Source organism: Planococcus citri, chromosome 2, assembly GCF_950023065.1.
Source record: "Planococcus citri chromosome 2, ihPlaCitr1.1, whole genome shotgun sequence".
In the NCBI taxonomy this organism is placed as follows: Eukaryota; Metazoa; Arthropoda; class Insecta; order Hemiptera; family Pseudococcidae; genus Planococcus; species Planococcus citri.
The window spans coordinates 37,622,636-37,636,244 of record NC_088678.1 but is presented as its reverse complement, the minus strand read 5'-3'; the positions used below and the strand labels follow the sequence as shown (position 1 = coordinate 37,636,244).

Genomic DNA, 13,609 nt, shown 5'->3' with positions numbered 1-13,609 from the left:
TGCTAGGTACAAGGTTTTTGGAAGCTGGACGAAAATAATAAGTTTTTTGAAATTCTAATTTAAAGTATGTAACTTAAATTTTTGAAAAATTTGATGCATTGCTGTTTTTTTTTTTTTGAAAGGGACAACCAAGGGACGCGTTGATACCAAATTTAAATTCGAAAAATCGTTTTAAAAATTGAGAAAAAATGACGAAAAAAGTAATTTATTTTGAAAAAAAAAAATGAAAAATTTTTATGCTTCTCAAGTCACTATTTTTTCTGAAAAAAATCAACCTTTTTTTCAGAAACGATAATAGTCTGTAAGTAAATTATATTAAGATGAGAGAAGAGTCCAAATATGAGAAAAGTCGCTTCCCCCCCCCCTTTGCACAGAAAAGTGAAAAAATGGAGCTCTAAAATGCGAAGAAGTCAGTATCTATTTCTAGTCTTGTAATCCAAAATCTCTTATGACTTACGTTCTTAAAACAAAAATTGACCCCAAAAAATTTTTAGAATTGTCAATTTGATCATTATTATTTTAAAAGTTGTCACCTCTGCACCCTAAATTTCTAGTGGCGAAGTTCATTTTTGGAGCTTTTGAAGAATTTTCAAAAAAATCAAATTTGGGTCAAATACCTATACTTAGGAAAAAAAATTAATATCTTAGCTAATTGAGCTAGAAAACTTAATTTTGACGTGTAGATACCCAGTTTTTGATCTGTAGAATCCATTGGAAGTGGGTTAAAGCTTTTTCGAGCAATTCTGGAAGCTCCAAAAATTTTTTTTGAAACTTCACAATTTCCATAAAATTTTATCCAATTTGTTTAAAAAGCTGGAATTTAGTATATACACGTGCCACAAATTCAACCTTGCAGTAATTTTGAGTCGTTCTGGAGCCTCCGAGGGATTTTTTGAACCAGTTCCATAAATTCGAAAAACCCGATTTCAGAATTTAAAAAAATTAATTTTGTGTGTAGACAATTGAAAACTGTGCTTTTTTATGCTCTGGTCATTTTTTGGTATACCAGTTTCCTTCTATCAGGTTCCAAAAAAAATGACTGATTGCAGCTTTTTAAAAATTATTTCGTGTACCTACCTACAGAAAATTGGAACTGAGCATTTCTTGTCTTTTTTATGTTCGCAAACCAAAAATGGCTCAAAGTGAGAAAATACGTCTCATTTACATGTGGAAATGGCAGGGGGCAAAAAATGTTTAAGTTTCAACTTTCTAAAACAAGAAATGTTCTCAATGAATTTCCTGAAACAGATTTTTGAAGATTTTTTGACTGCTGGGTTGAACCTTTGAAATCGATTTGTGAAATGAATGATTCATATTTGCTCCAGTGAATTACAATTCCCCTGTGTTTAGTAGAAATGCACCGTTTCATTGCAAATTTTTGAAATTTTTTTTTATGATTTTCTAGACACGCTGTGGTACATGGGATGTAATTTTTTTATGGAGTTGTTACAGGTTTTTAGGATTTTTGAGACTTTTTTACATTTCTCACAACAATGTGTTGATCAGATTTGAATACAACTTTGATTTTCTTAAGCTCTCACCCCTCCTCTTCCTCCTCGATGCAAGTTGTGCACTCAGTAGATACAGATTTGAGTGCACAACTTTACTGACTGTCAAAATGTATCTCCATTGGAAAAATTAGATACCCTACCTAGTCCTGCCTGTATTTTTCTCTCGATGGAAAAAACTCGTATCTAATTTTGGTGATTGAATTTCTAAACAAAATGGCGTCTTTAGTCGGTAATCGAGAACTGATTCGTTTAAATTGTTCTACCTCACTGTATTTTCATAGCATTAAAACATTCTATAGGTAGTCTAATAGAGCTACGTTGGCCACGTACTCTACATATACACCTAATATAGACCTACCTATGGTATAATTTCATTATACATTCAAACGTGATGCTAGGTACGGCGTACGTATTACTTACTGTGCCGGTGCCGGTGCCGGCCGGGGTGAGAGTTCACAAGAAAAACCACTTAATAGAACCGGTTCGAGTATATACTATTTCTAAGTGAGAACGAGCATGGCGACGGCGACGTCGACGACGCTATGCACGATAATCAAAATGTGAATTTCGAGTCGGTATAATCTACTCGTTGAGTACCTGTACCTGTACCTCTATCCCTATACTATACTTACGTATGTAGATGTATCCGAGTTGGCGATTACATAAAAGCTCCGTAAAGTTGATAATTACCTCGAACGACGCGTTATATAGACCTACGACGAAATGAAAGAAGACCTAGAGTACGTGGTCTATAAAGTAATGAATATTAAAATACAATCGCGACCGCTTGTCTGTCTCCTCTGTCTTTACAACAGTGAAATCAGGCCAGGCACTTCATTGAAATTGCACGAAAAGTGAAAAAAATTCGCGTCCGTGACCTTTCGGCTTTCGAGTCAGTCGTGGCGAGCTTTTGCCCAATTTTTTCGCACATGGCCCCCTGAAAATTGACGTTAGAGAAGTTTGAAAATATTCTTCAAAGTCTAGGTGCATTTGAATAGCAGCTACGGTAACGGTTAATTATAAACATCATAGCCGGAGAAGAAGGTGTTACTCTCAGCGGGCATTTTTTTTTTTTATTCAATTTCAACGCACCGTGACCGTCCACCTGCGATATTCTACGTACTTATATACGATTCTCTTCTCACTTGACCGTGTTTTTTTTTCTTTTTATGGTCGTATAATTCGTACCGAGAGAGAGGACACGTATTTAAAGTATTCTTTTAGTTAGTCGAGCAATTACACCCTAGACACCTCTCTTCTTAAGCTCGAGTTACTTATGTATGACTTTGACTTATACGTATACCTATGCAGTATATCTTTAGACAAATTTCATACTTGATATAGGGAGAAACACGTCATCGTCCTAGGTTTCGCTGTATAGCTGTCTTTAACCTTATACTTAAATTGAACTCAGGCTTACCTTGTTGTTGTTGTTATTGTTGGTGCGTTATAAGAAGACTCTTTGTTTTTGTTTATTCGCCTCGTTACCCAAAGAGTATATTGTTCGCGCCCTTACTTAGTTACGTATGTGTAGTTTCTCCGAGTCTGTTTCCGATTATTGGGTATGAAAATAGGGGGAGGGAGACGTGATCGTGGACATGGGTAATGGCTATGTCATGTTGTATAGACGATAATTTCAAATCGTCGGTCCCAAACGAAGGTGTAATTATTTATGCGTGGAATGAAAACGGCGACTTGAAATGTGAGAACTAAGTTAAGGAGGAATTCAAAGAAAATTCTCTTGAGAGAATGAAACTAGAGAGTTGGCAGGTGGATGTTTTGAAATAATTGCAATAGGGGTGAATTTAGATGAATTTTGGAGATATTCAAGAGAAGCTCAGCTGCGATGATCTGAAATCCCCCCCCACTGCCCCTCCCCCGAATTCTAAAAATGATTTGGAGAGGAACACCTTTTTTCAAATCCTCTCAAAAATTCTGGAATTTGATTTCGATTCTTTTAAATCAAGCCTTATTTCCAAAAGCTTCAAAACGTTGTGAAGAAATAATTCTTATTCTCCCTCCTCATCCTCCTCCTCCTCCTCCTCCTCTTCCTCTTTTTACCTTATATCAAGTAATTTCATGTGAGTATTACAAAGTAGATTTGGTTGGATTAACGTTCTGAGATTCTAATTTCTCAAATCGAACCTTCTTTGCAGAGTTCTAAAACTTTGTTGGAAGATGACTCTCCCAGTTTTTCTACTTCTCAACCGGTGCATATTCGAATGTACCGATTAGTGGTTATCAGTAGAACCATGGGAGGTAAAAACTGTATGTGAATGTCCGTTGCAATATGACCGCGAATGTCCCAAAAAGTGTATCTGAATGTCCGTTTGGATTTTTTCGCTTACAGGGGTTTCTAAAGTGGGTCTAGGTACATCTGTTGAATATAATGTACCTACCTAGTTCAACAAATTTTTCTTGGCAAATATTTCGCATTAATTAATAATCATGCTAAATTGTAGAAAGATATCATTCCTGAAACCAGGGAAATATTTTGTTAGGCAGTGGTGCCAATTTTTAAATAATTTTTGTCAATTTCAAAAATTTGAAAAAATAGTTGAAAACTTACCTGTGAAATTGTTTTGATTTTTGAAATTGAAAAAGAACATTTAGGTTTACGTTTTGAAAATTTGGAGATCATTAAAATGAATCGTACTAGCCTATAGGCAAATGTTAGATATCAGAGAAAAGGTATACCTAATAGTCATGAAATGATCTACTCGTAATTGTAAGATCAAGAAAGATATTTTAGAATTTTCTTCAGTTCTCAATCAAGAATATAGTCACATACGTTTTAAACAATTTTTTTTTCATCTCTCCCTCTCTTCTTGGACTATAAGAACATTTCAGCTTTATAGCCACAGGAATTTCATATTTTGTGTGATTTTACGCTGGATTTGAAAAATATGAGTGGAGATTACTTTGGCTAAAAAATTGAGGTAGATCCAAATTCTTGAGAGGGATAAACAAAAGCGGGCGATAAAGGTCAAAAAAATCTAAATCAACTTTTTAGAGCAATTCGGAGAAGAGAAACAGCACAAATCTACTTGGAAGGCTGGAAAATTTGCATTGATATGCCTTTTAAGGGTTTAGACTTTTCAGCTGTAAAAAAGTAAATTTTTGAGCCTTCTTAATGGTTTTTAGCCTGATTTTCCTGAAGTAAAAATGCAATAAGGCTTAGGCTATACAGTCGATCATAATTCCAGGATTGGGAGAGGGGCCTCTCATAAATCCATTTTGGGGTTTCATGAGCCCATCTTCATCAACCTTACGCTTATCTAAGTACTTTTATGTTACATGCAAGGTATGTAGTTGTACTTTCCATTGAGTTCCATATTCGTCAAAACCCAGATAGTTTGGGAATCCCTAGTCACACAAGGTTTTTTTTACTTCGGACATTCGGATACACCTTTTGGGACATTGGCGGTCATTTCGCTTCGGACATTCGGATACAGTTTTTACCCCCTGTGGTTCTATTATATTCTACTAATCGGTACATTCGAATATGCGGCCTTCTCAACTCACTTTCGATGGATGAAATTGTGTTTTTAAAAAATTGTAATGCATTTTTTATGCTGAGGATGAGCCTGGGTGAGGGAAGGAGAAGGGTAGATTATGGAACGATAAATTTTTAATGTCAACTTGAGATTTTTCGAGCTGCAGAGGACAATTTTTTGTTGCCCTTAAATTCGTATAACCAGATAATGGGAAGTCAAGCTTTTACCCTCCCCTCCCCTCTTTCCACTCCCTTCGCCCGCAGATCAAATATTTTCAGTTGAACACTGAATTTTAATAAAAATTATACCAATCACGTATGTAATTGGAAAAGACTCAAAACTTTATTTCAGAAATTCAAGAATGAGCTTTATTAAAAATCTGAACCTAACGTTGCTTTTTCTTGCCTGTTGGGCTGTTGAATTAATGTTTTGAGAATGGAGAAAAAATTTGATGGAAAGTCCAGTAACTTTATTTAAAATATTCAATTGAAACATTTACGTATGCTCATGATCAATATCTGAATTGAAGATTAAAAAATTACAAATGTTCAAGTCAGTAAAATAGCATTGAGGGGTTCCATGGAAAAGGGGCCTTAATCAATTTTTTTGTTTTTTGTTTTTTATTTTTACAATTTTGAATGTACTCAAAATTATTATTTTTTATCAATTCCACCATATTCAGTGATATTGAAGTGTTCTTCCATTTAAAAGAAAAACTAATTGGAAAATGTTTGCTTATAGAAAATTTTTTAAGCCTATTTGAACTTGTAAAAATCAGTGAAAAAATTGACTAAGGCCCCTTTTCCATGCAGTCTCCCTTAATTCGAATGTTGAATACGCTGATAAAATTTCAATTTTGCAAGCACTGAAAATTACGTATCTATGGTATCTATCTACGTATTAATCAAATTAAAATGTCTAAAATTTAAAAAATAATTGGACTTGACTTGAACTTTTTAAAAATTGGTTTTCAAAATTTTCAAAAATTTCAATTACAGGTAAAATTTACCAAATTTGTGAAGATTTTGATTAAGAGCTTCAAATTTTTTAACCTTTACCCCGACAATAACTCAAATATTCTGGCTCCTTTTTTTAAAATCTTAATTCAATTGAATGGTCATCGATTTCAAAAATCATATCTTCCAACAATTTTCTCTGATTGCATAAAATTTGAATTCATTCCCATTAATCATTTTTTTTTGGTCTCAAAAAGAAACACTTTAGCGTGGAAAAATCTAAAATTTCAAGCTCCTATCCTCACATTTGAAGCACAGATTCTTGACAATTTAATCCAAAGTGTGTTAGTAGCTTGCCAAATATGTTCACAACATCCTTGAAAAATTTAGCTTTTGGATATTTCCTCAAATTTTCAAAAAAAGTAATGTTCACCTTCAAAATTGTGGACAGGGGTTATTTTCTGAAGAAAAACCTCGAAATTCTTGAGTACCAATTGTCTCCCAAAAAATGATGAAATTTTAAGTTAATTTAAAAATTAATGACTCTGTAATTTTTTTTCTCATATAAAATTTTTAAAATTTTGATAAGTTTTCTTATTTTGGTCCAATTGACTTTTTAATTTTTTAGCTAGGTACCAATAAAATCACAAATTTCCAAGATGAAAATATGTCAACTTCAAGATTGCAGCTCCCCTCCTCTTCTTCCTCCACCTTATTTTAATTTCCTTGAATAATAATTTGTTTAGAACTCATTTTTCTTATACTTGGTTGTAAACTATGTGTACTTAAAAACAGCGCATATTTGGTGGGGAAGGGGGTAAAATCTGAAAAATCTAGTCTAGAAATTTATCCTAATTGTTGAAATGCATTCATGATGGAAGGAGGGGAGGGGGTGAAGGAGATGGTAAAATTTGAGAATCACTGTGCTCAAATTTGAGCTAAAACATTGAAAAGGTTTTTCAAAAGTTATGTATCTATTTTGATTTGGAGATTTTATTGAGCATACTTCTCCTGTCTTTGTTTTCTTATGCTGCAGATATTAATTTTAATATTGAAAAATGATTTCAAGGATCATCTTTTTTCACCCTCCTTCTTCACCCCTCTGAATTGTTCCCTTTATCGACATACCTAGATACTTGTATCAATTTCTGAGGAAATGATTGAAAATTTTCACTCTGCTTATTATAAATGTACCTATTTGTAAGTTTGTTGTTTGTCATTTACTTCGCATTAATTTACGAGGATAGAATACGAAAATCAGTATACGAAGAACCTTCCCTTATCTAGCAGCGAATTAACCATCCCCTTGTGTATTATTTTTCAGGTGGTTACAGTCATGGACGAAGTTCCACATGTGGCAATGGCGATGTCGTTAAAGTCGAAAATGGGTCTCCTTCACCAGCTCACCATGCATCTTCCACATCCGGTTTTATAAATATCCGAGAACCTATATATTTGATTAAAGATGGTAAGTGATGTCTTAAGTACATATCTTGTATTTATGTGTTTCCTAATCTCTTAAAGTGAGAGGAATTCTTATCGAAACATTGTGTATAGCTCGATTTGTTTGACTAAATTATGATTATTTTGATCGATCAGGATCTGGTAACGGATTTTCTCATTCGTTACGAGAATCATCGCTAACCAATCACGGCCACGCAGGTCCTGGCGGAGGCGGCGGAGGAGCGGATGATACGAATTATTCGTCGCATCAGAATCCCTACACGGATACGGACTCCGAATACCATTCTTTAGATAATCCGGCCCACCAGCAAACATCCCCTTATATGGAAAGTTCACCGGAATTTTACTCGGGTCCGCAACATTCGAATTTAGATAATTTGAAATTTCAACAATTTGGAAAAAATTACAGAACAGGTAAATACAGAATTTTTCCTTCTTCTTCGTTGAATTTTTTTCCTGCAGATTTGAACGAATACTCGATGCTAATTGTGTTGTTGGGATTTTTGCGCATTTTACAGGAAGTAGATACTCTCACGCCGTAGACCCATATTCAGACGGTTACAATTCACCATACGATAGCTCACCATTTCAAACAGTACCGAATGTGCCACCAGCAGACCATTGGCAGTCAAATAATCCTTCAAATAATCACACCGATTTACAACACATGCCTCATCCGGCTTTCTTACACGCTACCCGTAATGATGTTATTCCTTATACGATGAACGGCGATACCAAATCACTCCTGCAGCCAGGAATGATCCCTGGATATTCAGGTAACTTACCCGTTTCTGTTTCAAAAAATCCGTTCGCGAAGGGTTTCGAGTTATTAATTTTTTAAATACGATTTTATGTTACAGGCGGAGCGTCGTGTTTTACTGGTTCAGGCCCTATTCAATTATGGCAATTTTTATTAGAATTATTAACTGATAAATCTTGCCAAGGGTTCATCTCGTGGACAGGAGATGGATGGGAGTTCAAATTAACCGATCCGGATGAGGTCGCTAGACGCTGGGGAGTGAGAAAAAATAAACCGAAAATGAACTATGAAAAATTAAGTCGAGGATTAAGGTATTACTACGATAAAAACATCATCCACAAGACGGCCGGCAAAAGATACGTGTACCGTTTTGTATGCGACCTGCAAGCATTACTTAAGTGAGTTTTGTTGCGAAATTATACTCGACTTAGATTACGACTAAAGCTTAAGTAGATATGTAGATTCCGCGATGTATCGAAGGAAAATTAGTTAAGAGAGCAAGTTTGAATTGCCCATTGTGAGTTTATAAATTGTATTGTTGTTTTATTGTTTGTAGAAATGGCCATGCTATTGGCCATATATTTGAGGTTGATTCCCAGTTTGTTATACGTTTCTGTGATTCTGTCAATTCATTATTAAAAATATGCAATTACCAATTTCTAGAGTTTTTCTTCCGAAAGGGAAAGAGGATTGTCTTTTTTTAGGAGCTTTTTTTTGACATTTTGACTTATCCGGAAATTGTCTCGTGTCAATGTGTCATGGTTTTCAACGGAAAAGACTAAGCTTATTCCAAATTGTATCAGATTTTTTATCAATTCAATATGGAAGATAACGAGAATTGTGATGTCATTTTATTCGGTAATTTGATAACATTTTATGTGATGTTATTAAAAATTCAGTTCAGAAATTGTTCAGATTTAATTACGTGTAATTTTATTTGACCATTTTTCTGTGAAATTTTATGGAATCTTTTAAAAATCGATCAAGCGTGATTTATGTTCTCGATTTTATTTGAACATTTCCACGAGATACTGATATTTTAGAAAATATGCCTATATTTCATTAGGCACGATTTGAATGGTGCGAGATTGTCTGCAAAATAATTACATATTTTCAAATATTTTTAATCTATCGTTAGTGAGGTGGTATGGTTGAATTTAAAAAAAAAAAAAACTACCTACCCAAAATTAATAATGAAAATATTATATTATGAATATTTCTACAAGTTGAAAATTGAATTTTCAAAAATTGAAAAAATGGAAAATGATCACTGAAAAAAGGAAGCAGGATTTTTTAAAATAGATTTTATTTTATTTTATTTTTTATATTTTTTTAAATACTATTTTAATGTCACAAAGTATAAATACAAAAATTGTCACTTGGAAATATTTTTAAAAAAAGCTCAAAAATAAAAATAACGAGTAAGTACATTTTTCAAAAAAAAAAAAAAAAAAAAACTTTATAATATGTACTTATCAAAACTATTTATATAGATGACAAAAGTTTTAATCCGATGAAAAAAATGTGAAATATCCTGAGTCTTGATCGATAGAAAATATTTTGGACTATAGAGAAATGAAAACCGAATGATAATTTAATGAATATTCTCCAGGTTATATTTCAGTTGGCTGAATTTCATTTTCAATTTTTTGCAAATTTTTAAATTCAAATTTGGTCTATTTTTTTTATGAAGAATCAAAAATTGATGAATTAATTAACTTGATCTAATTTTGAGGTTTTCATAAAAAATAAACTAAATTTGAATTTTTAAAAATTTGTCAAAAATCGAAAAATGAAATTCTGGTTTGGTGTGTACATTATTCGAATGCTCTTTCAATTTCTCCCTGTACAGTTCAAAAATTCAGGCTTTTTCTAGATTTTAATAAATTAAAATTCAAGCAAAGAAATCAAAACTCTAAAAATTTATGTTTTTTGAAAATTGAAAAATATGGCGAAAAACTGTACAGAAAATTGCGATGATAGGTATCTCATCTCTTCACACTTTAAAAAATATAATGAACAGGTACGGTTCCTTCGGTTCGTTTTTAGTTGTAATGTTTACTCTTATCATATTTATTTTTTATTTATTTTTTTCAATTCATATTTTTAACCTTTTTTTGTTAATTTTTTGTTACAGTTGTACCCCCGAACAAATCCACGAATACGTAGATTTAAAACCAGATAAAAAGGAAGACGATTAAACACTCATTCAATCCATTTTCCATCAATAGGTATACTACTTTGTCGTTGAAAAAAAAAAAACGAAGAAAATGTCGAATAAAACCGATTTAAACCAAAAAAAAAAAAAGAAAAAAAGTTCTTTAATAAGAATGTAAATTAACACGAAAAATTACCTTGTACATAACGAAATTTTTTATAAGTGTGTATTTTAAGTATTTTCCATTTTTATTATTTACTACATGTATTATTAGTCTTGATGAAAGTCGAAATTTCGAAGAAGTATACCTATTTCCATTCTGCTTGTGGATCCTTTTACCTGAAAACTTTCACCAAAATTACATTAATTTTTAATGTATCGCAGAGACCTGAAAAAAAATCAAAGGTAAAGGAAAAAGGTATATTTCTTGGAAGTTTGTAATTAATTTGGCATAGATCTCAAAGCGTGTTGTTAAGCAATAAATTTACTGCGCTGAGCAATTTGAAATGTTCTCTTTTCAAAATTCGATTCGATGTTAAGTTTAATTAGTTTTTATTTCGAATACGTGATACATTAATGGATACTTTTTCAAAGTGCCTTATCACTTGGTGTGTTATTGTTATGTTTTTTTTGTCTTTTATTTTTTTAAATCCTTTTTTTCCTGAGCAGTTATCGTAGGTGGCGAAGTAAACGAACAAATATGTATAACTTTTTATTATTACTTATGTTTTTTTTTTTTAAATGAACGTCTCAGGCACTAGTCGATGTATATTTCGATACCTGTTAAGTTAATTAAAAATTTGCCGAGCTTAGAAGTGCTGTAATAAAAGTTATTCCCCTTTCCCCTTCATACTCTCCTTTGCCGGTTCGATATAAAATGTGTATTATGTGTGTTTCGTTTTGCCTCTTATTGTTTTTATTATTTAAAAAAAAAAATCAATAACTAATTAGGGCATTTAATAGTGATTAATGTATTTTTTAAATTTTGTTTTCGAGTGTTTTTTTCTAGTATTATGTACGATGAAAGATCCATTTAAGATGGATCCGTATTAACACCTTAAATTTTTTTTATTATTAATGAAAAACGCATTTTTTTTTCGTCTTCCTTAACTTATACATAATAGGTTACCTAGATGTAAGGAAATTTTTCTCCAATGTCACATTATTATTGAATCGCATTGTGATGTTTTTTTTTCTTCTAGAAAGAGTCGTATTGTATACGTAAATCCAGTGAAACAGGGTATAGTTGTCAATTACGTGTATTACTTTTTTGTATTACCATTTTGTATTCTTGTTTTTTTTTCTTTCTTTTTATTTGTTTATGTTATGATTGATACGCAGTCGAACGACGTATGAAACAATCATTATTTTGTAGCAAAGATCAAGTTGTTAGAAAGTATTACTTTCTTTTTTTTTTTTTTGTACATGTTCATGTTAATACTGTTAAATTATGTTTTACATACACGTGTACACGTGGATCCTTCAAAGGTTTACACGTGTGCGGGTATTTCTTTTTTTTCATACCTTTATCATTCACTTTGTAAATGTCATATTCAAATATATTGAAAATATTATGCGGTTTTGATTTTTTTATCACCCTGTGATTGGAATAATTTATTCAGATTTTAGAAGATTCTACTGAAGTTGAAATTTAAAAAACAAATAATAATAAGAAAAATTAAAACAACAATATCACAGATTTATTCATAGTATATGGTAGGTACAATGTACATCAATACTTTAATCAACACGTTGATTATAAATACCCCAAAAATATTCCATTTGCTCCAAAACCGAAGCTTTCACCACCAAACCAATTAAAAACCTCATTCCCCTGGCAGGATATCCGAGCCAAAATCCAGCAACGCCTTTTTCTCTATAAAGAGCAACAGTAGCTTTGAGAAACTTAGAGTCGTTCAAATTGGTTTTCTTCAATTGCCAGTACGTTGTGAAGGCCACATGCTGTCTGGTTTTTATTACATCAAAAGGATGATTAATAAATGAGGCGAAAATACTGACGGTAGAATATGCAACGATGCTTTTAACAACTTCATTCTCAAAGTACGGATTTATGACCTTTTTAAATAATCTAGCGCCGGAGAAAAAAGCCGCCGTATAGATACCGTCTCGAAGAGCAATTGATGAAAACCCATTCAATAAACGAATATGACCTTCGGTTTGCCAGACTTTTTTCATTATTTGAGAAGTATCTTGAAACGAATGCGTCAAAACGTGGCCTTCTTTCTGGAGCGTGGTAGATTTTAATTTAATCGTTCGACCGAGTTCGGTCGGTGTACTTATGAGTGAACTCAGACCGCCAGCTATTCCGGTAGTGAGCAGATGTGTCGCTGGGGTATTCCGGTCACCTAAACATTTCTCGAAAGTGCTGCTAAGGAAAACTCGAACAGTTGTTATGGGTATCATACTCATCGAGTGCGCGAATACTCCGTTGTATAAGATTAATGGATTAGTTCGCAGGAGGCGAGCGATACCTTTGGATTTCAGGCCATCTTGAGTGAGAGTTTTCAACGTCCATAATGGATGTGTTGACAGCACGTCCGATATGCCGGTGACACAGCCGGTGATGGTGTCTTGGACCGCAGTTCTTGGGTGGGCTCCATAAGGAGTCGCTATTTGGTTTGAGGGAAATGGAGTTGATGAATTGGAGCAGTGAATCTTATGCATTTTTCTGTAATATAAAGTTGAAATAAGTAACGTTAGTCGATTCTAGAGTAGACTATGATGCAATGTGCAAATGAATTGAATGTTATTAATTTTCCTCCATTTCGTCGAAATAAAAAAATATGATATTATTCAGTATTTACTTACTTGAAGAATAAGAAGTAAGAAGGCTGAAAATGAAAATTCAACTTGAAATTCAACGTTCATTTGAATAAAATTTGAATAAATGAAAATGAATTTTGCGCTTTTACAAAATTTTCAATTTTGCAAACAAGTACACACAAGTTTGATAACGAAGCCACGCCCTCACGCCGCTCAAACACGGACAAATCCATAGATATAAAGGATAAAGTCTATTTATGGACAACTCGCACAATGTCATAAAGGTCCTTGAATAAAATATTTTTAATTTTAATTTTTTAATTTTTTTTCCACCTACAGTACCCTACCTTCTTTCTCATGAAAATGATTAAAAATGAAATGAACCATCAATTTTTTGGGGAGAGTGAGCCAAGCCAGTCGTCATAAAAGATAAAATAAACGGTCATGAGAAAAAATTAAAAAATGAAAAATTTTTAAAA

At 32.8% G+C, this 13,609-nt stretch overlaps 2 protein-coding genes across 4 annotated transcripts in view; one reads left to right on the top strand and one right to left on the bottom strand.

Moving 5' to 3' along the window:
* Window positions 1-11,920, top strand: part of pnt (pointed) — a 127,183-nt gene extending 115,263 nt beyond the window's left edge. For all 3 annotated transcript variants that reach the window (XM_065350021.1, XM_065350019.1, XM_065350022.1), the window contains 5 exons: window positions 7,289-7,432; window positions 7,564-7,842; window positions 7,947-8,204; window positions 8,289-8,586; window positions 10,326-11,920. In XM_065350021.1, coding sequence (XP_065206093.1) covers window positions 7,289-7,432; window positions 7,564-7,842; window positions 7,947-8,204; window positions 8,289-8,586; window positions 10,326-10,389 — 1,043 coding nt within the window. In that variant the 3' untranslated portion in view covers window positions 10,390-11,920. The remainder of the gene's footprint in view (window positions 1-7,288; window positions 7,433-7,563; window positions 7,843-7,946; window positions 8,205-8,288; window positions 8,587-10,325) is intronic.
* Window positions 11,921-12,024: 104 nt separating this feature from the next.
* LOC135835651 (uncharacterized) lies at window positions 12,025-13,371 on the bottom strand. The gene is made up of 2 exons (XM_065350010.1): window positions 13,176-13,371; window positions 12,025-13,035 (listed from the first exon to the last, which is right to left on the bottom strand). The coding sequence occupies exon 2, from the start codon at window positions 13,029-13,031 to the stop codon at window positions 12,087-12,089; it is 945 nt and encodes a 314-aa protein (XP_065206082.1). The 5' UTR covers window positions 13,032-13,035; window positions 13,176-13,371; the 3' UTR covers window positions 12,025-12,086.
* Between the last annotated feature and the right edge of the window lie 238 nt (window positions 13,372-13,609).

What these genes read in the sequence shown, in the direction of transcription:
- LOC135835651 (XM_065350010.1), bottom strand. Translation starts at nt 13,031, where the DNA reads ATGCATAAGATTCACTGCTCCAATTCATCAACTCCATTTCCCTCAAAC.